The sequence below is a fragment of the Triticum aestivum genome, chromosome 4A (genome assembly GCF_018294505.1).
Source record: "Triticum aestivum cultivar Chinese Spring chromosome 4A, IWGSC CS RefSeq v2.1, whole genome shotgun sequence".
Classification (NCBI taxonomy): domain Eukaryota; kingdom Viridiplantae; phylum Streptophyta; class Magnoliopsida; order Poales; family Poaceae; genus Triticum; species Triticum aestivum.
In genome coordinates, this window is record NC_057803.1 from 739,840,952 (window position 1) to 739,867,387 (window position 26,436).

At 45.7% G+C, this 26,436-nt stretch overlaps 1 protein-coding gene and 3 pseudogenes across 1 annotated transcript; 2 read left to right on the plus strand and 2 right to left on the minus strand.

Annotated features, from left to right (window-relative positions):
* Positions 1–848: 848 nt before the first annotated feature.
* On the minus strand, positions 849–1,827 carry LOC123083522 (probable carbohydrate esterase At4g34215; annotated as a pseudogene).
* Positions 1,828–4,677: 2,850 nt separating this feature from the next.
* Positions 4,678–5,749, plus strand: LOC123083523 (probable glutathione S-transferase; annotated as a pseudogene).
* A 4,441-nt stretch (positions 5,750–10,190) lies between these two features.
* On the minus strand, positions 10,191–18,530 carry LOC123088485 (uncharacterized). The gene is made up of 7 exons (XM_044510689.1): positions 17,822–18,530; positions 16,093–17,706; positions 15,759–15,973; positions 13,465–15,479; positions 11,352–12,099; positions 10,981–11,181; positions 10,191–10,791 (listed from the first exon to the last, which is right to left on the minus strand). Exons 1-7 carry the CDS (start codon positions 18,088–18,090, stop codon positions 10,595–10,597), a joined length of 5,259 nt encoding a protein of 1,752 aa, XP_044366624.1. The 5' UTR covers positions 18,091–18,530; the 3' UTR covers positions 10,191–10,594.
* Positions 18,531–19,814: 1,284 nt separating this feature from the next.
* Positions 19,815–24,290, plus strand: LOC123088486 (disease resistance protein RGA4-like; annotated as a pseudogene).
* The last annotated feature ends 2,146 nt before the right edge of the window (positions 24,291–26,436 follow it).

Consider the following 26,436-nt stretch of genomic DNA (forward strand, 5'->3'; position numbering starts at 1 on the left):
AGAGGAACATGCATTACCTGGATAACACGGGAATAAAATAGTGCCAGTGTTGGGAAAAGACAATTAGACCTGAAACCACGGATGGGCGACCTTTATAATAGCATGTTATTTAGATAATCCGTCCATGCTATAACAACAAGGGCCGCCTAAGCGTTGACCGGGTGATAAACTGATAATCCCAAAAGATCGATCGCATGGGCTGCCGTTCGATGGAGCCGTGGACAACCGTCTGATCCCTTCACTTGAGCCGCTAAGCCTTTGCAACAAGGCTCGTATTGCGCTCAGCGCTTTGCAAGAGAAGTCGTGTTGCAATCCCTGAACATGTTTTATTTTTGTTTTTTCCTTCCCTACAGCCATCCGATTAGCTCACCAAGTCTTCGCAACAAGTTTCGCATTGCGCTCAACGTTTTACAACATGAGCCTTGCTGCAATCCCAAACATTATACCTTCTTTTTCTGCGGGATAGTTCTCCGATCTGCTTGATGAGCCTTTGCAACAAGCCTCATGTTGCGTTCAATGCTTTGCAACACAAGCCTTATTGCAATTCTCCAAACAGTTTTTTTTGATACGCCGTCTACGATGTGGTTTCCGTTGCGCCCGCATGTCTTGCAATAAATGCCATGTTGAAGACGGGTCAATCAGGGGCACGTAGCCTGTGGACAACATTTCGCGTCCGATCACCGGTTGACGGGAAGGGTTTCAGTAACAACAAGTCTTCTGCAAGAAGATAGGAACTTAACAAAGCGAAGAGTTTTCCTTCCCCGTAACGGCAATATCATACTGGCAATGAGATTGTTTCATTTCCAACAAATGCGCATAACAAGGTGGTAATAATGCGCATGAAATACCCTACATAGTATAGCTGATTTATTCAGTTGTTGTCCACAGCTAATCATCACCAAATTAACTCTTCCACGGAATCAATGATAGTATTCCAGCGAACACTACTAGCCATCAGAGCGTGGCGATGTACGCGTCGGCGAGCATCCTGCCGAGCCGGACCTGGGCCTGGGTGGTAAGGTGCGTAATGTCGTTGGCGAGGGGGAGCCCCATGGCATCCACGTACTTGAGGTTCGGCAGCCGCACCGCCCTCTGCTGCTTCCTCACCAGGTCCAGCCACTTCCCCTGCTTCTGCGCAGTCGCGATCCCAACCTATGACAAGATCATGGATGTTTTTACTCACAGGGTTCACAATGGAGATTAATGGAGTCGGAACAGGGGAGCCATGGATGTAGTGTAGCGACAGACCTGAATGACGAGGAGGTTGGGCATGGCGAGGTCCCGGCGGATGTCCCGGACAAACACCTCCATCCTCCCGGCGTAGGCCAACGCGTCCTCGCGCCGCATGGCATCGGCCTCCCCTTGGAACCACAGCAAGGCCGCGATCCTGCCGGTCCCTGCACCGGCGACGCGGGCGCGGGTCACCATCCGCTGGTACATCTCGGAGCCACGGGTCCAGTTGGCGATGGGCGTGCCGCCCTGCGCGCAGGGGACGAGTCCCACGACGGCGCCCCTGGGGCAGGCCCGCGCCCGGAGCAGCGCGTGCGCGAACGGCATCCCGGGGCCCACGCCCACCACGTTGCCGACGTCCACGCCGGCATGCAGCGGCTAGTGGGCCTCCTCCCAGAGGAGGGACGGCGAGAGGCGCAGCGTGCGTGGTGACGGCGCGCACTCGGGCGGCACGACGCCGTCCCAACGGTTGCCCACCGTGGCGCCGCCCCGGCCACCCATGTTGGACTGCCCTGCCAGGATGAACACCAGCGTCGGCGCCCTCTCCGCGCTCACCATCACGGCCGCCGCCGCAAGCAGCAGCAGCAGCATGGGGAGTGCTCGAGGGAGCATCGTCGCCGCCGCTGGCTCCATGTCCCGGCAAGGTCCAAGGTGACGCTGGCTCGCTCGACCAACTGGATGCTACCGGCCGGCCTCCAGCTAGCTACTCACTGGCTGCTACTGATTGGCAGCACTGGATGCTTGGATCGCATCCTGGGGGGGAGTGGATATATAAATACAGTAAGGGCCAATTCGCCATGGCGTGCTATGGCCAGGGAGAGAGTGGCAGTGGCATGTGTGTCTCGCACGGGCAAGCGCGCTTCACTCGAAACAGGCGTCAAATGAGCCAGCTCAACTTGGATTCCACTGCACAAGAGCACAAGACAACTACAGTGCACTTTTTATTAATATCTGACATAAAAAGACTAGTACTGGTGTCGGACGAACCAAAAGGCAATGCTGTCTAAGGTTTTGGCTACCAAATCCTAGAAAATTACCGAGGGACGGCGAGAAACACGGTAACCGTGGATACCAAAAAATATCGTTTAAAATTTTCAAACAAATTTCAAAATCAATGTTTTCCTGTACTACTACAGATTGGGAAAAAAAACTCAGGCATTTCTGAAGCTAGATGCTAGCGCAGTGGCAAGGGCACCGTCATGGTTATCTGAGTTTTAGAGTTCGTTTCCCTGCTTGGCGTCAGTTTTCTTAACAATATGCTAGGAAACATGCCGGTGCATTACAACGGGAGGAAAATAATTTTCATGTCCTTAGCTCAGGCCTCATGGACTCCTTCATTGCAACCATAAAAGAAAAGCAAAAAAAAGCAGTTGTTTTTACAATTCCATATGTTTTTTGTATATAGTTGTACACAATACATCGTAAGGGATATCCACAAATAGCACTACAAATATCCATCAGGTTTGATAAGGTGGTATTGCATTAGAATTATTAAATTTGATTATGGTTGTTCAAGAGAATATTGGTCTATAACTAATCCATATGTTAACCTCAACTAAATTCCAACTTAGCCATTATCATATCAAAAGTAGATTTAATTACATGAAACCTCAAACACATGGTGAGCAGTTCTAAGAGGTAATGAAACACTTATGTTAAATTGCTCATGTGTTTTCGGAAATGTGAATATTTTGGTGAGTAGTTTTAAGACTACATTAATTACTCGTCCTACCATGAATGTTTTGGGAAATTGCTCATGATGGCGACCATGTTGGCAAACCTTATGGACAGGAACTCAAGGTCTACAATGTCATCTCCCTCTCCAATTTCGCTCAATGTGTTCATGGTCCCGGTCCGGGCACCACCTTATTTTTATTTTTCCCTTGCTGATAAGATTGACTTGTTGAGCACTTTATCTAACAAATGATTCAGGTATGGTCAAGTTAAAGGTAAGAAAAATAACAAAGTATAAATGTATCTCTGGATCTACAGAACCATACAAATGACATGCATGTGAGCATCTAGACAACTGCTAAGACCGTCGACTATGTGGCACCGCTTGAGAGGAAGCTGTGCGCACGTTTTCATTAAAAAAATGTAAAGTCCTCGCCTCCGTCAAAAAAAAATCTAAAAAAAATCCTCATCTTCATCTAAAAAAGAGGTAAAAAGAGAAAAGGAAAATTTACCACACCAGCCTACCAGCGAGTGCCACTTTGCTTAACCCTCTATTTAAAAAAAAAACAGAGGGCCTCATCTCCATCTAAAAATACATATTTAAAAAATAATCCACACGTCATCTAAAAAAAATTGCAAAAGATTTCTCTACACGTTATCTAAAAAAATTGCAAAAGATTTCTCACCACGGCCAACCAGCTTGCGCCACGTGGCATAGCTGGTTGGCCGCCCTTCACGCGTAGCTAAATGGTTTTAATTTTCACTGCATATCTGCTGCCCTTCTACCTGCACTTGCAAATAGGCAAAGTTTTGATGAAACAATCAATTCAATAGAGAAAAATACATACGGCAGCACCGGTTATGCCCCACTTCAGTTGTCTCCACGCAGCCGCGGACACACACGACGGCATCGCCTGTTTCCGCCAGCTCGCATGGATGCTCCACTCCACGCTCGCCAGCTTGAAACCCATCCACCCTAGTAGCACGGTTGGAAACTAAGCATTTTTCTGGTCAGATTACATATATAAATTATTTTAATCCGAGTTACGGTTACAAAGTTATAGCACGACCATTTTAACATAATCTTTGTAAATAAAAAAGACAAAGGACCTAAACGGGCTGAAAAAAAGAGTGAACCGGGCATATTGCAGGTGAACGCGGAATACTAATCAGAGCCAAGTTGAGGCAAAGCCCAACAAATGTAGAGAAAGAAGAGGGACTTAATACTAGACCATGAGTTATTTAAAGTACACCAGGGGTCCTTTTATAAAAGGTACGACGACGGATAGGCAGAAGTTTTTTTTTACGTTCTTTTTATGGGAGTAGGTATATAAATAGCCTTGATTGAAACGGTAGACAAGTCCATGATCTGCCTAATCCAGCTTGCCCATCAAGAAACTTCGACTAGTATACAATGTACATGTGTCAAAGAAAGTCACCATCATCTCATATTATCTTTACACTATCAGATCATATCAATCCTTTTTTTTTTGACACTGGAGCAACCGATCAGTACCACGCTCATATTATACGACTATTCACAAAGAAACTAAAGGCCATTGACTAAAAAAACTAAAAAGAATTCAATCTTTCTTGGGGAAGAAGCAGCAACACCCACCGTCTGAATTCTGATTACAGTGGACATGAAGAACAACTCGCCGTTAGACCCCTATAAGTACCAGCGTGTTAGTTTGTTTAGGTAGGCAAGATATCAGCAAGCAAGCAAACCAAAGCAAAGATAAACCAGAATCTGCAAGAAAAAGCAAAGCAAAGATGGCTGAACCGGTTAAGCTCATCGGCACATTGGTAGCCCATTCGTCCACCGCACCGAGGCCACGCTGCGGCTAAAAGGGGTGCCCTACGAGCTGGTCCTGGAAGATCTCCAGAGCAAGAGTGAGCTGCTGCTGAAGCACAACCCCATCCACCAGAAGGTGCCCGTGCTCGTTCACGGCGGCCGAGCCATCTGTGAGTCCCTCCTCATCATGGAGTACATCGACGAGGCCTTCGACGGACCGCCTCTCCTGCCGGCTGATCCCTACGCCCGTGCCATGGCCCGTTTCTGGGCTCAGTTCCTGGAACAGAAGGTGATCTCCTATATCCTCCTACTGTCCATACAAGCTAGCCGCAATCTTTTTGGTTTTTTTTTCGAAAAAGAGGATAATTCCCGGCTTTTGCATTGAGCGATGCACACACCCACCTTTATTAATTATAGCCGCCATCTTTTTGTGAGCATCTTTTCTAAAAAAATTTGGTGAGCATGCACTTACCCAACATACACTTGATGGCCATGCAAGCAGTGCGCGAGGCCGTTCATGCTGGCCATGTGGCTGGACGCTGGCGAGGAGCAGAAGGGGTTCGTGAAGGAGACGAAGGAGAACCTAGCGCTGCTGGAAGGGCAGCTCCAGGGGAAAAGGTTCTTCAACGGCGACTCCATTGGCTACCTCGACGTCGCCGCCTGCGGTCCGGCTCACTGGATATACGCGATGGAGGAGGTGACCGGAGTGAGCTTGATGGGCGAGAACGAGTTCCCTGCTCTGCGCCGCTGGGCAAAGGAATATACCGAGAATGAAACCGTGAAGGAGTGCCTGCCGCCGAGGGAGCAACTGGTCGCCTTCCTCAGCGCGAACAAGGACAAATACAAGATGATAGCAAACGCGATGCTCCATCAGTAGTAGCAACTCGATCGGTGCAAATGCAGTGTGCCAGTATAATTATGCATGTTGTGTGCTAGAATAAATTTTTGGAATTGCGATTCCATAATCTACCGGGATGTATTCTTATGTGTGTGTATGGCATCAAAAATTATGAGTGCTTAATATTGGTGCTATATACTGCTTCGGCTAAGATTTGACCATACTATGTGTAAAATATATATTTGGAGTAATTGTGTTGGATAGTAATATTCAAAGAGCAATCATATGTTCAAAATTACATAAATTTGGTAGTTTCCCAGTTACTTATATTTTGGACAAAAAGAACTACATTCAACAGGAATATAGATCCTCGTGGTCAACTTTATGTACCGTGTGGCACGCAGCCGCCTCCTTCCCTAACAAAAGTTTAGGATTCCTCTGCCTTCCGTCGACGCCATCGCCGATCCGCCTCGTCTCCGGTGGCCTTAGGGCTATGGCAGCATGGTGGATCCTGACCCTGTCGGCGGGAGGATCTGTTTTTAGATGTTTCTTCAAGTTTTGTTAGGGTTTGTGTTCTGCTCAGGAAGATAAGACGGCGGCGGCTTTTTATAGATGGAATAAGGTTCTCCACACCTAGCCCTGTCCTGGTGGTGTGTCTAGCATCGTCGGTGCGCGTGTGGAGGTATGTATCTGGCAGATCTGTCTTGATGGATTTGCTCGGATCTGGTCATAGTACGTCTATGTTCATGTGTCTTCAGGTTGAATCCTTCCATCTACGTTACTCTTTATTGGTGGTGGTTGTTGTTCTGCTGTGTTGGTTCTATGGGGCCTTGGCATGACGACTTTCCGACTGTCTACCACAATAAGTTTTGCCCGGCTCCAGCGAGGGAGGGGCGATGACGGCGGCGCCGTCGGCTCGCATCAGTTCTTGTAGTCGACGCTAGATGGTCTGCGGATCTGAATGTAAGTTTTATTATTTCTGGTGTTCGTTGTACCGCCATAACTGAAGATTAACAGATCGGAAGTTTTCTCCCAAAAAAACTTTATGTACCATAGTCCGGTAGTAACCATAAAGTTACATTAAAAAAGGGACCTTGATAAGTGTTACAGTGTGACACGAACACATGGCAACTCCGATCGTTTTTATGGCAAGTTTAGTGACATGAGAATGGCAACTTCTTTTCAGATGGCAAGTTTCAGAAAAAATTGGGTTTGTTTTTTCTCTTCGGATGGCAACTTTAGTTGTAAAAATCGTCAGGGCCGGAGTGCTGCATGACACACATGTGACACTTATCATTTGAGAAAAAAATAGAGATGGGATCAGCATAATATCTTATTAACATCACTAACTTTTTCAAGTACATACTAATGGGAAGAAACAAAGAGAGTTGCAACTTGCAGCCCAAAGCAGTACGAGGGTAGAGCATGCCATTTCCGTGCTTCTTCCCAAATAGCACCTTTTACTTTTCTCTGAATAGCTGATAGTTGGATGGATATCATCTACTCCCTCCGTCCGAAAATACTTGTCATCAAAATGGACAAAATCTAGATACATCTCTTTTTACTCATTTTGATGACAAGTATTTCCGGACGGAGGGAGTACTTGTTCTGGGTGAATTGTCAATAGCACTAATCTGTTTTCTCAGTATTAGTACAGATAAAGATCGTGCATACCTACATATATCATCAATTTCCCTTATGCATTTTTAAATATTGTCAACAGCCATTCTATTCATCTGAATATGATATGAAGTTGCAGATAGGGTAGCATGCAGTAAGTGCAAAGTACTTCAGGACAAGGACAAGGTTCATCCTAAATGACATGGTTTGTTCACACACAAAATACATATCACCCCCTTACGGAGGGTCGGCCCATGCCACATGTTAGCTCGGTTGGCTACGTTCGACAGGTGACCTTATTGTGGTCTGGATTTGATGATCGACTTCTGTTTAAAAAAACAATGTTCTATAGTACATGGAGAAAAACAATTAGAAAACTACGGCAAAAACTTTACAATACTAGGTATTTAGGGTAAATTAAACATGCACAAGAGAGAAGAGATGTGCATATGTAATCTCACTATTTTGAATTTGGGCTGCAATTGCCGGATTGCCGATCTGCAGTTGGCTCCTTGCCGCTGGGTCGCCCAATGGAGGGATTGAAACATGAGAGATGAAGGGATTGAAACAATGGGAGATGAGGCGAGGGAGCCGAGTTGGGAAGCAAAAACGAAAGGGTGCCCAATTGTCTTGTACTATACATCTAGCTTTTTCTTAAGGAAATAAGAGCATCTGCAGCCGAGCTCCTCAAATGCCCCTAATACGTCCATGCGGACGGCCCAGTCACTGATCCATAAAAAACTCGACCCAGCTGCACCCCTTATACCGGTCATATACGTCGGAGCCGATCGACACCGCTCATATCGAACCCATATTTGAAAAGATATGGGGAGGCCAAGACACGCCCTGGGGTGTCCGCCACGTCGGACCAACCCACTGTGGCCCATGCCGTCTCCACGCCTATTCCCATAAATACGCGAAGCCGGACAATCAAACCCTAGTCAACCTTTCTGCTCCACTCGACTTCCTTCTCCTCCCCATCCTCTCTCCGCCCTACCCCCTCAACTCCGACATGCCCGGGAACGGATCCGACAGTGACTCTGACTCGATCAACTAGAAGAAAGAAGCTTGTCGAGGAGTCCTCGAGCTCGTTGGCGCCTGACGAGGAGGAGCTAGTGCTCCGCATTCCCCTCAGCCGATCGCGGATGGACCGGGCGGGAGCTCTTTATCCACGGCATCAGCAACGGCCCAAGTGGGCAGCTATAGCTCCATGGCGCCCCACGGCAGCCCAACACGGTCCCTGTCTTTTCGTCAGGCGGCAGGGGTCCAGTGGTGCTTGGCACCAACAGCAGCTGCTCCTCCTGGGCGAGGCTGGGTGCTCCTGCCCACAAGCTAGTTGTAGCCCGATGGCTGCGTGTATCAGCGCGCAAGGAAGAGGGCGGCGGAGGAGGCTACCAACTGTACCGAGTGCGGGTCTTGCGGATCCGCGCTTGAGCCGCTGCCCCCCTCCAGCGACGATGACGAGGCCCTCTATGACGCCGTCCGCCGCTCCTACACGTCCAAGGAGACGGACGCCCACTCACGTCGCCGCAAAAATGTGGCGGTGCTCCGCATTGGGATCCAGGAGTCCTAGCGGTTGGCAATGCAAACTGTGGTTGCGGCGGAGAGAGGCGCAAGGCTCGCGGCAGAGCAGAACCGCGTCGCCCGGCGCATGGTGGGGATCATCAGCTCCTCCTACTCCTCCTCTTCGGACGGCCAACGGGTTTGTGCGAGTGGCCAAGGAATGGGGATTGACCACAAGCGAAGCACGTCAAGGCTTAGGCTTAGGTGAACCTGTCGGGACTCCTCCTGGCAATAATCAACAACATCGACCACCCGAAGCAAAATGTTGCAATGGGAGCTAATACTGTCATGGCACTAGAATCTCACGTCATGGCACTGAGTTTCGAAACCGCTGGCATGTCACGTTTCCAAACAGTCTTTTTCATACATAGGATTTCTTTTTATCTTCTTTGCCACAGATACCTTTCCTAATATATTTTTCACGAAATTTCACACGAAAGTAGGTCGAACACCCAAGTTTGATATTCCCAAATCCCAGTTTTTACTTTAAATTTCTCAGTATTTTTTGAACTTAATGTTTATATAGGGGGTGGAGCACCCAGGTACTACAAATCCTCTTCCGGCATAACCGGAAGTACTACTAGTGGTGTTGGGAGCGGCTACGTCTCACCCGCAGCAAGACACAAGCTCATCTCGCCTCAACATCCCTACTAATGGGCCGGCCCAAGTAGCTTCAGGCAGGTTAATTCGTTTCCCTTCTCTGCTTTTTATTTGTTTTTTTTGTTTTTTACTATTTTGGAAATTAATCCAAACAAATATAATCAAAACTCAAAAAAATAAAAACCGCAAATTTGAAAAGTGCTAATGCAATGTAAAAATATAGAGGCTGCATTAATTAATTCGGATCGGAGGGAGTAGCATTATTTTTTAAAATGTTGATTGTATAAAAAAAACAAATTTAGACATTTAAAACGAGTTCACACGTTTCCAAAAATATTTCACGATTACAAAAATGTCAACACATTTAAAAAAATATTGACATTTATAAACAATATTTATACAATGTACAAAAAAATCGTGTAGTTTTAAAAATCCATATCAATCCAAAAAATGTTTCCATGTGTATTTGATAATTTTTCAACACGTATTCAAAAGATGTATTTGAAAAATGTTAATCATGTATTGGAAAAATGTTAAACACATATAAAAATGTATATGATGTATACAAAAATGTAAAATGTGTATGAAAAAAAGTAGACATGCGATAAAAAGAAAAGGAGAAAAGGAAAAATAAAGAAAGAAAAAACTGGAGAAAACAATACAAGAAAAGGGTGACAACCGAAGAAAGAAACAAAGAAAACCAAAAAAACCCAAAGACAAAAAAAAAAGGAAAAATAAATATATCTCACTTATCATATGGGAAGAGCTACCGTATGACAAGTGAGATATATTTATTTCACTCTTCCCATATGCATAGCTAGGCACCTAACTCGAATAGTACATGCCAAGAAGAATTAGTTGAGCGTGCCGAATTGAACTGATACGCTGGTCTATCAGTAGCGCATTTCGGTGTGAACTGAATTAATCTACTACTACTTGCTACAAGTTCCCACAAATTTGTACTAGTTGCTGAAATTTACACAACAGCATCACCTCAAAAGTGCAGAACAGAGAAAAGAACAGCACATGCCATGAACATGTTCTGGCGTTAAATGTTAACTGCAGTTCCAAACAATTGGCTGCTTGCAGTTTGTAGAAGGTTCGATTCGAGAGGAGAACCGAGTTCTAGATTAATTTCACCTGAAAATTTTCTTTTATAAAAGGTGCAATCTGAATTTTTGGCCACTTTCCAGTTGTGCTCCAATCTGATATATTGTTGTACTCCACAATATAGCATGCATTTCTGGTTGCTTTGTCATGTCATCCGTTTGCAACTATGACCCAGATTTGTCAAAACTAGACGAACCCTTGTCCTCGCTGAATGCCTTCTGAAGCGTGTCGTGCATGTCACCGAACCTCCGATTCCTCTCGGTGGATGTGTCTCTTTGAAGGGAAGCCAGCTCAGGTTCATCATTCATAATCTTGTCTATGACATTTGAACAACGCGGAAAGAAGCGTTTACAGAGTTCAACTGGTAAAAAAACATTGAGCTTGCAGTTAGTCCAGATCCATAGACTAGTGGGTTTCACACTTGAGCTATGCAAGCTTTCTTATTCAGAATGTTACAGCAGATAATCTAAATAAGTGAATACTATGATTTCGTTGAAAACATAAACAATGTAGAAGCGTCATGGTTATACAAAGGCAATCTGTGTCTCACCTGTTTTGAAGAGGGCACTCATCCGAGCTAAGTGTTCGTCATTCATTTGGAAACGAGTTTCATTTAGATCAATGGTTGCCACTTCTTTCTCCGAAGGAGGTTTTGCCTCAGAATCAAGGGTTAACTCCAAAGTGCAATCCACTTGAGCGATGTCCATTGCTACTCTTGCCTCAGTTGGAAACATTATCCTCATCAAAGTAACTACATAACAAGAAAAAAATTGAGTCAAAACACCTTCCAAGAGAAGAAAAAGGTAGCACACATTGGGTAATTGCACATGGAGAACTTCACTCCACATGCAAAACACCATAATCTGCAAACAATACCAACCACTAATTTTGAACACTTGACAATTTTTAAATAAATGTTACCTCGATTTTCGAGGTGCAACAGCGTCCCACGTTGACAGTCACCAGCTATTGCAAGAGAAACCGATGCTTCTCCAAGTTGTGGACCCCTTCTTTCAGCTTGCTCCAGTATCTCAATGCATAAACTATATTCAGGAGACGGTTTTCCTTCTTCAGTAATCCCAAAGTAATCCCCATGTTTTGTGAGTCTCTTTGAGATTTGTATTGCTTTTCTTCCATCAAATGTAAGATCGGAAGGCCGAGCTCCTTTGGTTAAAACAGAGACAAGAATTTTAGGATTTCTTCGCCTGGCAGCAATGTGAAGAACAGTATAACCTCTTTGATTTCTACGATTAACATCTGCAAGTTCGAGGTCCAGAAGTTCTGTTGTGATCTTTGGGTCACAATGTTCTACAGCATAGTGCAATGCAAATGCATCATCAAGATTAGTCTGCCCTTCGTAGAGTAGCAACCTCACTAGCTCCACATCATAAGAATCGAGAGCTCCGAATATCCTTCTTACATGTTTGTTAGGAAATCCGTTGTCCTTGGGTGAAATTAGCCCAAGACTTATCCGCGAGTCAGTAATTTGCTTGATAACATCTGGAGGCAATGCTTTCTCAAGAGTAATCATGTCAAGATTTGACCGGACTACCATCTCAAGGCATCTCTCAAGCAGATGCATGCAAGATTTATTGCATAAGTTTGCAACAGATAAGATCAATGGAAGGTTATCCACTTCAACATCATCAAGGACATCAAGGAGAAGCCGCTGCATGGAAAAGAAAGGCATAAGGTGGCTTAGTACCGTCTCAACGCGAAACAATGCGACTGTAATGTTACAAGTAGCAACTCGACAAGAATTATCCTCAAATGGTAGACACACAAGTCATCTGCAGCAAAGTCAGAACTATGAAAGCACAAATCCCAAATAAGAATCTGAAGAGGCAACAATTTCATTAAGGACCCATCTCAAAATTTCTAGCTTGTGCAGCTGCATTAGATGATGACTATTTACCTAGAACAAGGGGTCCCCTATCTAAGTACTGCCCCTTAAGAGAATATTCACTGATCTTACTGAAAATGAGAGGTTATGGAGCTAAATATGTATACAAGAATTAAGAATGTAGGCCCTATTAGGATCATTGTCAGTTTTGATATTTCACTTCACACACACACGCATCCAGAACTTTATCAAGTGAAAACACCAGATCAATATTATTGTAACGGACTCTAGTTTGCAAAATTTTCAGGGGGAATCACTGTATTTATATCTTTGGTTTTTAGTGTACATGTATCAACTGTCGGCATAAATGGAACCTAGATTTGGAAAGTGTTATCAAATCATGTTTGTCATGAACTGCCTATCATTGATGCATGTACCATATCAGCACCTCTCCATACTGCTTCAAACAGATTTTTATTGAACAAAACTGGAAGCACATCATTTCCATGCTTTGAACAGTTACCTTTCCTTTTCCCTATAGAAAAGTCAAAACAAGAATCCCTGAAATACCATTAAAATCACACAGCACCTTTCCATATTGAACACATTTAAGCGGACAGTTTTGAAACTGAAAGAGACACCACAGTTACGTCATCACTCACAGATAACTCAATTAATTTCCACGCCTACTTGGTTTTCAGCCTGGTTTTTCTTTATAAATGGGGTCAATTTGTTAAAGGTTTCGATCCGGTTTCCCTTATAAACTGGATCACTCTCCTGGCATAATGGACACTTTGAGTAATATATTCAGGTGGAGGGACTCCTCCCCAGGTGATTGTTGAACAAAAAAAAAAGAACACGCCTACGTCAAACTGAGTTAGGAATGGATTCTTAAACCTAAGTGAGTGTTGCACCGCAGTAGGTATCTCCAAATAACTCAACACATCCTAGCACTCATCAAAAACTTCACCAGTTTGACGACTACCATGTATTCACCACAAATGTAATGCTTGTCACTGTTTTGTAAAAGCATTGAAATTAATATTTTTTGCTGAAATAACTTGATAGTGTTCTTTCCCATTCTTTTCAAATATAGCATTGAAATGTCTGACCAATATGCATGCCAGCAGGCATAATAAACAAGTGATATGAAGAAATCATCGCAACAGATAAGAGGAGGAAGAGGCGGACCTGGAAGTGGTTGGTGAGCACCGCAACCTCGAAGATGGATGCGGCAAAGATGACCTGCGCCATGAAGGAGATGGCGGGAAGGCAACCGACGTGGGCGCAGCCGTCCACGTCGGCGCAAACGCATGCTGACTTGGGAAGGTCGCGGATGCGGCCGGTGTACAGGTACTCGAGCACCAACTGCAGTGCCTCATACCCGACCTCCACCTCCTCACCCAGAAGCTCCCGGAGGTCCAGCGGGTCGTCCTCCCCTTCAGCGGCACGACGCGCGAAGACGGCATCCAGGAAGGGACTCTGGACGGAGAGCATGGAGCGGTACGCACGCATGTCGACAAGGAAGGTGAAGTCTTCTGGAGAGCGAAAGGCGGTGGCGAGATTGTCGGAGAGGTGGCAGAGCGTCTCCACATCTGCGTCCCCGGAAGCAGCAGCACCCTCTGTCGAGACACTGTTGCAGTGGGCGAAGGCGGTGGTGACGTGGCTGGTCGGAGTCTCCATTGGCGTTGTGGCGGCCATGCGCGACTTGATCGCCGAGTTGGTGGGAGGTTTCTCTTTTGTCCTCTCGGCACCATAGAAAGTAGAAGTCACCAAACACACATGGACTCTAGGATTTCTCAGATGATTACTAATGACAGTCTTCACGGCATACTCTATAAGAGCAGCTACACCCCCAAATTTTACAGAGATCTCTTTAAGGTCTGGAATATGCTCGATGCAGATTAGTTGATGTTGGTCCATTCGGGGGATTGCATTGAAACCTAGCTTCAGCTTCCAGAGGTTAGGCATTGCATCCGCCTCAAATTTCAGCCATGGGATACCACTCGTGCACCTCAACTTGAAGTACTTGAGAACTGAAAACCCGGCCATCTTGTCAAAGAGGATCCTTTGAGCAGGCGCGCACCGCACATACAGCGACAGAGCAGTGAGGGCAGGCAATCCTCTGAGAATATCAACACAACTCATCTGCAGTTCCACCACTGCAATCTTCAGAATGCACAAGTTACCATGTTTTTTAATCCACCTAGGAATTCGGGAAAATATGACGCAGCTGTGTGGCGAGCATTCAAATCTCTGGAGAAGTGGGAGAGGTTCCAACTCATCCCAGGAAATGATTACTTTTGAGGCACCAGGAACCACAATATCTTTAACCAATGGGCCATGAGACACTACTATAATTTTCAGGTTGCCATGTCCTCCTAGTAAAGAACCCAGAGCTTCCATGTTTTTCTCTGGATGGCCAGAAGGATGTGTAGAAGAAATGGTAAGATAAAGATCTTGCAGGTAGTTCAGGTTGCCAAGGCTCCACAGACTGATGATGGAGCCAGTCATGCTGCCAATCCAATCCAGCAGATTTGTGTCAACAGGAAGCGTCAAGTGCAACAAGTGTGGGAGATATATAATATCCCACGGGATAGCAGTGACTCTTGGTGCATCTATAATATCCAGCGTTTCCAAACATTGCAGCTTTCGCATTTGGTTTGGTAGTTTTATGCACACATCACTTGTAATCTTCAAATATCTCAACTGAAACAGTTCTGAAATCCCAGTGAGGTCTATGGGGTCATGGTCGCCACAATGACCGGATAGTTGAAGGTTCAGAACACGGAGAACCTTGAACTCTCCAATACAAGGCATGCACTCGAACAATCCAACAAAATTAAGTGACCGAACCTGCGCCTTTGTGATGTTTACAGGTGTCTTGGCATAACTTGCATTGGCAAAGAGGAGAGATAGCCGACGGGCCTTATGAGAAAGTGATATATTCTTTCGATTATAATCTACTACCACAGACTTGTGTGCAAGAAGATCACGTACCACTTCATGAACAGTACATGACAACACCTTATTGTTGTAGTTGATATTTAGGGGTTGGATGAATCTTCTATCAACAAGTTCATCGAAATAGATTCCTGCAGCTTTCTCCATCCAGTTTTGATCTTTTCCTTTCCCTTTTCGTGTATTGATGAAGGCTTCAGCCACCCATTGCTTCACCAGATCATCCTTCCAGACTATGGAGCCCTCTGGATACATATGAAGATACAACAAACATGTCTTCAGATGATGAGGAAGATCATTGTAGCTGAGGTTCAGTACTTGTCTTGTTCTTTCCGAAGCAGAACTTGACCACGATTGTGACCTCAACGAATCACGTATGTATGTCAGAAAATCCAGTGATACTGCTTTCTGTTGATTTGCCAAATGAGTAGCTATGTTGATCGTAGCTAGCGGCAAACCACCACATACATCAACAATTTCATTTGAAACTTGTTTAAATTCTTCAGGACAGTCACTTCCAGAACCAAAAAGCCTGTTAAAGAATAGCTTTCTTGAGTGATCTTCGTCAAGAGGTTTCATCTCGAAAACATGTTCTGAGTGATCAGAGCAACATGTTAATGCAACATCTTCAATCTGTGTAGTTATTATTATTCTGCTGCCACGGTTTCCATTTGGAAAGGCATACTTGATAATATCCCATGCTGATGCGTCCCACAAATCATCAATAACAATTAGATACCTGCATGCCAGAAATTCACGCATATCAGATATATTGTGTCAGGCTAATAGTAGAAATGAAGTTTGATGGGTTTACAATAAACTAGAATAAATAGCATAAGGGAACTCGGTTAACAGTGCCTTTTATCTTGCAGATGTTTTCTGATATTAATGTCGCTGATGCCAAGCTCATTAGAATTGGCATGTAGTGGCCGCTTTTTCTGGTGGAGTTGTGAGAACAAGTCGCAGAAAAGTATCTGCATATCCGGCTTTTTGGGCATCCGAATGAAAGCTCTGCAATCAAATTGTATCCCAATTCTGTTGTACAACACTTTGGCAAGTGTAGTTTTACCCAGACATCCAGATCCAAGGACAGATACCACCTTGAGCTGCTGCTGATCTGCCACAATATCAGCCACCAGTGAGTCGATAAACTCATTCATCCGGCCATCAATTACAACATGATCATTGGTTTCTTCATAGTGCATTGGAAGCATATGGCCAGTGGACAAGAATGTACGTCTCCTCAAGTTGCTGCAACAATGGAGCATATATCTATCGTACCGTTCAATGGCCTCCTGGACATAGATCCTGAAATCTGAAATTGTTTCCGCAATCTTGGGCTTCTTGGGAAGACGAGGGACAACACTAACATGAACGCGTTTGCTGGTCTTGACACCATGTTCTGACACTTGCGTGACGTATGTGATCTGTTTGTACCATTTGAGCCTCTTCTTTATGGTCATCATCTTCTTGTTTTTCTTCTTCTTGTTTTTGTTGAAATGGTCAGGTGGCACAGATAAAAGGCTGTCAATGTAATCCTCCATGTCGTAAGACAGATCACGCGCCTCATTCATCCAGCACATGGCTATTGGGGGATGGTCATCCACCTCTGACAGTTCATCAAGGTAGGAGCTTAGCTCTTCCACATCATCTTTGAGGAGGCGCAACCCATCCATCACCCTCTTGGAGAAGAATTTCTGAGAAGATGAATCATCTAGCAGCAGCACGTCCAGCTTCCCAACAAGAGCTCTCATGGCGCCCAAGGAAGCACTGATCACCCAACAATGGCCCTGGAGGAGATGGAACTTGGCGGTGTTGGGCTGGAGCATGGAGAGAGTGTTCATGTCCCAGCCAGCAACAGCGCCTGAGTAGCTGCCTTCGTCCTGGATCCTGGGAGGTTTCCTGTCCGAGTAGCTGCCGGTGAAGCAGGCGGCTTCGTCCTTGACCCTGAGAGGTTTCATGTCCGAGTGTCTTCCAGTGAAGCTGGCGGCTTCGTCCTTGATCCTGGGAGGTTTCATGTCCGAGTGGCTACTGATTAAGCTGGCGGCTTCGTACTTGATTCTGGGAGGTTTCATTTCCGAGTGGCTACCGGTGAAGCTGCTGGCTTCATCCTTGATCCTGGGAGGTTTCATGTCTGAGTAGCTGCCGGTGAAGCTGGTAGCTTCGTCCTTGATCCTGAGAGTGTTCATGTCCGAGCCGCCCCCGGCGAAGCTGGCCACGTCGGCGTGGGCCTGGACAGCATTCATGTCCCAGGCGCTGGGGCCCATGCTGACGCCGGAGAGGCTATTACTGGGGGCGGCGGCGGTGGCGGGGAGACTGGGGAGCCCTGTAAGCTGGCTGAGGTCGGCGCGCGGGCTGTGCGTGATGGGGTCGATGCCCATGTGGAGTAGCTTCTTGCGCAGGTTCATGTTCCAGTAATTCTTGATAAAATTGCCTGTCCTTCCCGGCAGATGGGTTGCAATCGCCGACCACCTGTTTAAGGCTCAAATCATCAGCAGCAACAGAGTAGCTGGCACCGGAGTTGGAGAAGAAGATAGTAGATAGATATATAGTGTACAACAGAAGCAACAGAGAACAATATACATACTTGTTGCCGAGCATGGAGTGGAGGTGGATGGTGGTTTTCTCCTCATCGTCGGTGAAGGGTCCGCGCTTGATGTCGGGGTGGAGGTAGTTGGTCCAACGGAGGCGGCAGCTCTTGCCGCAGCGGTTGAGGCCAGCGCGCTTGGGGATGGTTCGCCAGTTGCCGCCGGTGCCATGCAACTTGATGTAGTCCACGAGCAGCCTGTCCTCCTCCTCCGTCCACGGGCCCTTCTTGACGGGGGCCTCACTACCGCAGGACGGTGACCTCCCCATTGATTATGTGTATTCTGCTGGCTCTCTTTGCATGTCCGACGGCACCGGTGTGCTGTTCTGATCGATGTTTGGTGTCTAAAAACTGAGCCAGCACTTTGCGTCCCTGATTTGGCTGGAGGAGCTCTCTGTCCTGGAGATGACGTTGAGCTAGCTGGACTGCAGGGGGGAGCTGCCTATGCCCTTGCTCGATTTTGCATTTTTTTTCCATGAGCTCAAATTTTTGTTATGAACCAAAAGTGCATCTGTCCACCTGTGCCTAAAGTCATGCTAATTGTTCAACTAATTGTATATGGGGAGCCTGATGTTTATAAAGTTGATAGTGCCTACTGCGATAGCAGAACATTTCAAAATCTGAAAACACAAACAGGGACCAGGATCTCTTCTAGGGTGTCAAATCTTCATTTATGAAAGTGGGACCATGCGTCAGCTCAGATTTTCTAAACCCCCCAAAAGGACAAATACAACATTTAAAGAACACCATATACTCCCTCCGTCCGGAAATACTTGTCGAAGAAATGCATAAAAATGGATGTATCTAGAACTAAAATACATCTAGATACATCCGTTCCTCTGACAAGTATTTCCGGACGGAGGGAGTACATTGAATGGCGCAATTTCAAGACAATTGAATGGCTGTGACAACCGGGGCGCATAGAATGGTTGCAAATCTCCAGATTTTTGTTAGTAACCGTAGTTGTTGATTTAGAAGCTCTAGATATGGCATGGAGGTTGATTTGTATGTGGTACATAAAATTCTTTCTGAAAAAAATAAATATTGTTGAGCATCTCATCAAGTGGCCACTAACGCCAATTCCAATCATGTTCCTACAAAGTTCACCCAAATTGAAATACTAGGGTTGTGTGTATACATAATACAGCATGCATCTGTGAGCCGCAGCTGTCTTTCCTCATAGTAGGAAATTTTCACCCATGTTACTGCAAGTTCATCCGCACTAAAATACAAACATCTACTTGCCTGCTATCACCTTGGTTTGAGCATCTGGTGGCTACTGACACCGGCCTAATTGAAATACTACCGCTGTGTATAAAACTATAAATATATAGCACACATCTTGAGGCACAGCTAGCTTTCATCATATAGTAGGAAATTTCCACCCATGTTACTTCAAGTTCATCCACATTAAAATAGAAACATCTACCTGCTATCACCTTGGTTTGAGCATCCGACTCGTGGCTACTGACACCGGCCTAATTCAAATACTAGGGTTGTGTATATATATAGCACACATTTTGAGGGACAGTTGGCTTTCATCATATAGTAGGAAATTTCCACCCATGTTACTACAAGTTCATCCACATTAAAATAGAAACATCTACCTGCTATCACCTTGGTTTGAGCATCCGACTCGTGGCTACTGACACCTAATTCAAATACTAGGGCTGTGTGTGTGTGTGTGTGTGTGTGTGTGTGTGTCTATATATATATCACACATCTTGAGGCACAACTAGCTTTCATCGTTGTAGGAAATTTTTACCACGTTACTATAAGGTCATCCATATTAAAATAGAAACAAGTAACTAACAGACAAGGCGTTTTCCATCCACCAGAGATGGCCCATTTGGGAAATGTAAGCCCGGAGAGTAGTATTTGGTTGTAAAATGAACCTTTTTCCATGTGTTCTCTTGAACTTTAACATTTTTTATTACTTAATATGTTTTGAATTATTTATATCTGGGACTTGTAAATCATATGTGTACAGATTTGTCAGTAGAAATACATTCATACCATCTAAATTTAACTACTGTATTTCATTAATAAATTATACTAGAATCTAGTGGTCCAAGTTATGTTTCGAACCATGCCCATGTGCAAAGGGGGCCAATGTGAAAAAAAAAATTGGTAGCATCATATGTAGTGCGAATAGTTAACTCCTCCATGAAGGAAGAGTGGAATGGAGGCAGGCACTTCTAGCTACCCATGAACCGGCCATGGCTGCTGTTGTGACCTCTTCTATATCCAGGAAAGTCCATAATCTGATCTCCCAACCAGAGTGAGAGAAAGGGGCCGGCCAGGGAGATGGAGGCTGCGGCAGCTACTGCTTTTGCCTGTAGGATTGCACCGAAGCTGTTGGCATTCTTAGCTGCAAATCACAAGCTTCGGCAGAATCTGGAGCATGATATCACCTATATCAGAAATGAGTTTGCGTTGATCTCTGCCGCCATTCAGCAAGACGACGACCACCGCTGGAGGAGTGGACCCAGCAGAGACTACATGCAGAGGGCCTGGGTCAAAATCATACGTGACCTGGCGCATGCTGTCGAGGACTGCATCGACCGCTTCATGCACCGGGTGACCATCTCCGGGACATCGACATGGCTTCGCCAAGCTGTCCACCGGGTGCAGACGGTGACAGTCCGTAAGGAGTTTGCCAAGACAATTCGTGAGCTCAAGAAGATATCACAGGAGTCATCCAAGCTGAGAGAAACTTATTACAGCGCCAGCATCGCTGCTGGCACCTCCTCTTATTCAGCAGCGTCGTCGTCAGTGGCAAGTGAGACGATGACACAGATGGCGAAAGATGACACTCTCTCAGCTGGCAGATCTGTTGGCATGGATGCGCCCCAGGATGAGCTTCTTGAGCTGATCCAGCAGCAGCAACAGCAGCTCAAGGTGATCTCCATTGTTGGTTTCCATGGTATAGGCAAGACTCTCCTTGCCAGGCGTGTGTACCACACAATTGAGAACCAATACCAAGCTCGGGCTTGGGTCTCTGCAGCAGAGCAAGGGTTCCCAACAAATGTTCTCAAGCAGATACTCCAGCAACTTGGCATCCCCAGCAATGGTGGAGGCAACTTCAACAAGCTCTGCACAGTCCTCAGACTATACCTTAGAAGCAAGAGGTAAATAATTTAAGCTACTTGTTTCCAAACCATATTGGTAATTTTGTCAACTCCATCTGTGTTAGACGATGTGACCTCGACCTACAGCAGCCTACATCTTTCATATTTTTGCACAGTCCAGCAATTTTCCTAGCTAAACTCACTAGTGTCATCTTCGTGGATACAAAATGGAATTTACTCTGAATTATACTTTCCACTTGATATCTCTCCATGTTAATTCTGTCTCATCATTTACTCCTCCTGGTAGGTTCTTCATCGTCATCGATGACATGCAGACGGAATTTTGGCATGATATAAAAGATATCTTTGTGGGGCTGAGCGGTAGAATTCTGGTGACGACGGCCATTCAGTCAGTAGCAAATGCCTGCAGCAGCTCAGCAGCTCATGATCATGTGTACGCAATGAAAACTCTTGCTGATGAACATTCAAGACTACTGTTTTTCAAGGAAGCTTTCCAAGACGACAATCCGCCAGTCAATAAGGAGGATCAGCTTGGCTCAGAAGCACTGAAGAAGTGTGATGGCTTACCCCTTGCTCTTGTCACCACAGCTCGGTACTTGCAAAGCACAGGTAATCCGACACGTGAAAACTGGGCAACATGATGCCACAACCTTGGAGTACATCTGGAAACAAAAGAGATGTTGGCAAGAATGAAGTGTGCGCTTGTCCATAGCTACACCAGCCTTGTTAAACATGATGTCAAGACATGCTTGCTCTACCTAGGTATCTACCCTACTGGTCGTACAGTCAGGAGAGGAAATTTAATAAGGAAATGGTGCGCGGAAGGGTTTATCCAAGGGGATTATATGTGTAATGCTCTGGATACCGCTGTCGCCAATTTCAAAGAGCTGGTCAACCGGAGTATCATCCAGCGTACAGATGCCAGCAGCAAAAACATCAAAGATCAGGTGAAGACATACCATACTCACGGCATGATGCTCGAGTTCATCCTGCACATGTCCAAGTGTGACAACTTCATTACCTTGTTATATGATCAGCTGGCTCCCCCACCCCCACCCAGTAAAATCCGTTGGCTCTCCCTCCATGACGCAAGTGCCAGAGTAGCTAATGATCTATCTCTTGTCCGGTCTCTAACAGTCTTCGGCAAGGCACATGAATCCGTCTTGTATTTTTCCAAATATGAACTGCTGCGGGTTTTGGATCTGGAAGAATGTGGCAACCACTTGGAGGACAAGCACCTTAGGGAGATATGCAACAACCTGTTGCTGCTTAGGTACCTAAGCCTCGGGGCCACTCTTACGGTTACAGTGCTCCCCAAAGAGATAAAAAAGCTTCAACTTTTGGAGACGCTGGATGTGAGAAGAACCAGGATAGAGATTCTGCCCACACAAGTCATGGAGCTGCCATGCCTGATTCACCTATTTGGAAAGTTCAAACTCCAACAAGGTGTAGGAGGCCGGAAAATGCATAAGCTACAAACTTGGAGCTCAAAGAATAGCAAATTGGAAACAGTGGCAGGATTTGTTGTGGACAACAACAAGAGCCAAGGATTTGCACAGCTCATGGAGCATATGAAGCACCTGACAAAGGTGAAAATATGGTGCCAGCAGTCCACTAATAATAGTATGGATCCCATTTCCAGCGGCAGCAGCAGCAGTAGCAAGTACACTCATCTCTCAGAGGCCATCAAGGGGTTCATCAAAAGAAGCACCGATAAAAAAGCTCATTCACTGTCACTGAATTTCAATGACAGATGGTGCCAAGACTTGCTCGTGAACTTATCCCTAGAAAAAGAAGAAGCCTCCTCCTGCTATCTTAGCTCGCTCAAGGTACAAGGGGGCAACATATGCAGCCTGCCTCCATTTGTTACCATGCTAGGTGGTCTTACTAGCCTGTGCCTTTCATCCCCTCATCATCAGCTGAGCGGGGATATTCTTGCTGCCCTGAGCAGAGTGCGCTGCTTGGCGTACCTAAAGCTGATTGCATCTCAACTGGGCAAACTTGTCATTGTAAAAGGTGCACTTGGAAGCCTGCGACGACTATGCATCGTGGTTGAAGTCATGACTGAACTAGAAGTCCAAGAGGGAGCTCTGCCGCTCCTTGAGTCGCTCCAGCTGCTATGTAAGGATCTAAATGGCTTTTGCAGCATGATGATCCAGTCCCTGGGACGTATTAAGGAGGTCACCCTCCATGATGGAGTCAATGATGAAACAAAACAGAAGTGGAAGGAAGCAGCAAAAAAGCACCCCCGATACCCAAAGCTCTTGTTTGTTAAGACAACAGAAGATGTTGATATGGGAAGTGAACCTGCAGACAATTCTGAGAGCCCTACGGTGCCAACCAATGGTAGGACATTACCAATGACAGCACCCCACGATGCCATTTCTACTGGACAGTCTGGTAATCAAGTATTGTGCATCTATTTTACTTATATGTTGGTACTTCGGTTAATTATTGGTGTTGAGTTATATATACTCCCTCTTCACGCATCTATGTGACATTTTCTATTGTGCAGTACAAGTTGATGGTGATGATCTGCAACAGGATGATGATGAGAAAGAAGATACAGATAAAATTGATATGCTAGCGGATTTTGCTAGCAAAACTTGTCTGGGCACTATGATGAACAAGGAAAGTTTTGAACAGGGGATGGAAGGAATGGTAGGTTTAGATGATCAGCAGATGGAAGATGTCACTCCGTCTACTGATCAGGCTGATCAAAGTCTTGTACTTTTGGTGGTGGGTGAGAATAGAAGAAAGAGGGCTAGGACTGTTGGTGAAGGCAACTCAATGGACAAGGTTTTTGATAGGGTGAAGCGCAAGAACCTGGAGGACGTCCCAGGTAATTTACACATTCCAACTATCCTAAATTTTCCGATGTTTCTTTTAGTGACATGGCTAGTAAAATTGGGGTGACGTTTGGAAGTAATATTCTGGAGGTAAATAAATCTATTCAAGTGATTAGAGATTTAGAAGCTGCTAGATAAGTGTTCTATAGCTGGCAAGGAGAAGTCCGAAAAGTGTGCCTCTGAATTTTGATTCTTTCTATGCCCTGTTTCTAAATATCTGTGGAGTGTGGTTAGTGGAAACTGAATATTCAGGCTATTCATGTTTCTTTTAACTTTCTGTGCACTTGGGTTCTGAAGTTTACTGGAGATGTTTGAAATCTGGTGGCTGTTGGAGATGTTGCTTTAATTTGGACTATATATGTGGATCTACAAAGTGCTCTCTCTTTAGAATATACTGTATTTCCTACTGATACTACTACGCGTTTTTAATTGTCACATTGGGTTATCATCGTTGGCTGGTTTGCAGAAACAAGGCCTACAAAACAAACAGCGCCTGGGCTCGCGGTTGCTATCTCTGATGGAAATTGAGTTTTTCCATGGAATAAGTGGATGGGGACCATTAGTTCCTCAGTTGGCAGATCCATGAGGATGTTACTGTTTTGCCTGGAGTATCCATGTTTGCAAGCTTGGGTAAATCTTGCTCGGGAGTCAGGACAGGACTTCAGTTTGCTCTGAGCATCAGGTTGGCATCTGGCGTTTCACATAGCCGTCATTTCTGTTGCTTCGGAAACTGGTCTGTCTTTTCATCCCTGGCATGTTTACATGCTACTGGTGAATCCCCATGTGCTGCCGCTTGCCGCGACACCATACCAAACTGATACGGCTATGGTGAAGACGGTTAAGTGCTTCCATTAAATTTCTACTTGTACTGCAACATAAGCTTACTTTCATGCATGTCGATTTGGTGGCTTTCTGCTGTGACAGAGTTCACCATGTATGTCGTTGGGTATGTATTTGGTGCCAGTTAACTTTGATTGACATCTGTTCCAAAAAAACTTAATAATCATCCTTCAGCCAGTTACAAGACCATATGTTGTTTATTTTGCTGGCAATAATATATGTTCTTGCATTTTGCGGAGAGCTTTTCTTTTCTTATTTCTTTCTAATAATTTGATTTCCCATGCTGGTATATGGTATGCGATCGTTGCCATGGTTTCTTCCTTGTTAATAACTTCATGGTCATGCCGGTATACGATTAGTTTGCATGAAAGTAAGGCTAAATAAAGGAATGGTTCAAGAGAAAACGGCTTGGTTCTAGTTTGTGCTGACCTGTCAGAACTCAGACAGAACCTATGCGCTGGTCACCGAAGATGGATGGTGTTCCTGACTGGAAGTCAGCTACAACCACCGGACACCGGCACAACTGTTTCCATCAGAGTTTCGGCGGCGCGCACAACGGCTTCTCCCACCTTGCTGACACGGGAGCTCTGACGATGACAAGCAAGTAACCATGTTGAAATTTCCTGCAGTAATGAAACTGAACCGTACCTGCAACACACTGATTGCTCGCCATTGTGCAGACTTGAGTCCCTTGGAGACAATCTGATGAGCGGTCGGGTTTGCCCCCTGGCTGAATCTCTAGCCTGTTGGAAATTCCAGTTCCAGGGTAGGGTTAGTCGCCGAACAAACGTAGTTGAATTGGTACATCATAAAATAGACAGGAGTACCTGAATCATCATCGGCGTCCAAGAAACAGCCGTGGAGCGAGGGGGGCTTGCGGAGGTCTCCGTGCCGGCGGGGATAGGCCGGAGGTGGACGGAGCTTGCTGAGGGGATGGGCTCGATTCCGACGGGAGCGCGGCCCTGCGGAGGCGGCGGTAGTGCTTCTGTCCTTTGGGCGTGCGAGATGCGTCGATGGATAGAGGTCGTGGTCAGCCGGGGAGCGCCGTCGCCGGCGGAGGAGGCCAGGGGCGCCATCGCGGACGCGGCTTCCGTCGCCGGTTCGGGCGAGGGGCGAGGGTCTCCTCGAAATCCTCGATGGGCCGCGGAGTAGCGCGGTGGTCTCCGGCAACTTGCTGCGGTGGTGGTTCGCCGCGGGTGGGCGGCGCCGCCGATGGTTAGCTGCGACCAATCCGGCGGGTGCATCCAAATGACAGGTGGGACCATGCCCTGGCCTGGGACAAAATCAAGGTCAACACTGGTCAAACTGGGGAAAGGGTAGCAATAGTGATGACCAATCGTAATTTTAACTTTTGGTTTGGTAAATCTCAGGCGCCTGAATTTTTTACTTCGGATCTTTCTATAGAGGCGTTTACTTTTAATGTCTCAGTTGGTAGGTCGCGTTCCGGATTTTATTTTCGTCCCACCTCATCCGGTCTTTTTTGGTACTTCTTTGGTACTTCCTCCCACCTCCCCCTCAGCTGTGAAAAACCAAAAAAAAACCCGCGATCGAGTCCCGCACACGCCCAAACTCCCGTCGTTATCTCTACTCTTAATGGAGCAGTTGGTAGCCTTGTACGGTTTATTTTCGCCCCACCACTTTCAACCGTTTTATTTCGCTGGTTTTTTTTCGTCCCTCCCCCACCTCATCGGTTTAGTTTCGCGTCACCCTCTCACACAACGAAAAAATCTTAACGGATCATAACTTTCCATGCCGGTGCAAGTTATTTTTAGTAATGTCTTTATGTGAAAGAATCAATCACGATCAATCTCTAAATATCAAATCTAAATTAATT

Excerpts from the sequence above, each read along its gene's own strand:
- LOC123088485 (XM_044510689.1), bottom strand. The coding sequence starts at position 18,090 with ATGGGGAGGTCACCGTCCTGCGGTAGTGAGGCCCCCGTCAAGAAGGGC. Across the intron at positions 17,707-17,821 it reads CACTCCATGCTCGGCAACAA|GTGGTCGGCGATTGCAACCC; the intron begins GTATGTATATTG and ends AGCCTTAAACAG. Across the intron at positions 10,792-10,980 it reads GAGTGCCCTCTTCAAAACAG|TTGAACTCTGTAAACGCTTC; the intron begins GTGAGACACAGA and ends TTTTTTTACCAG.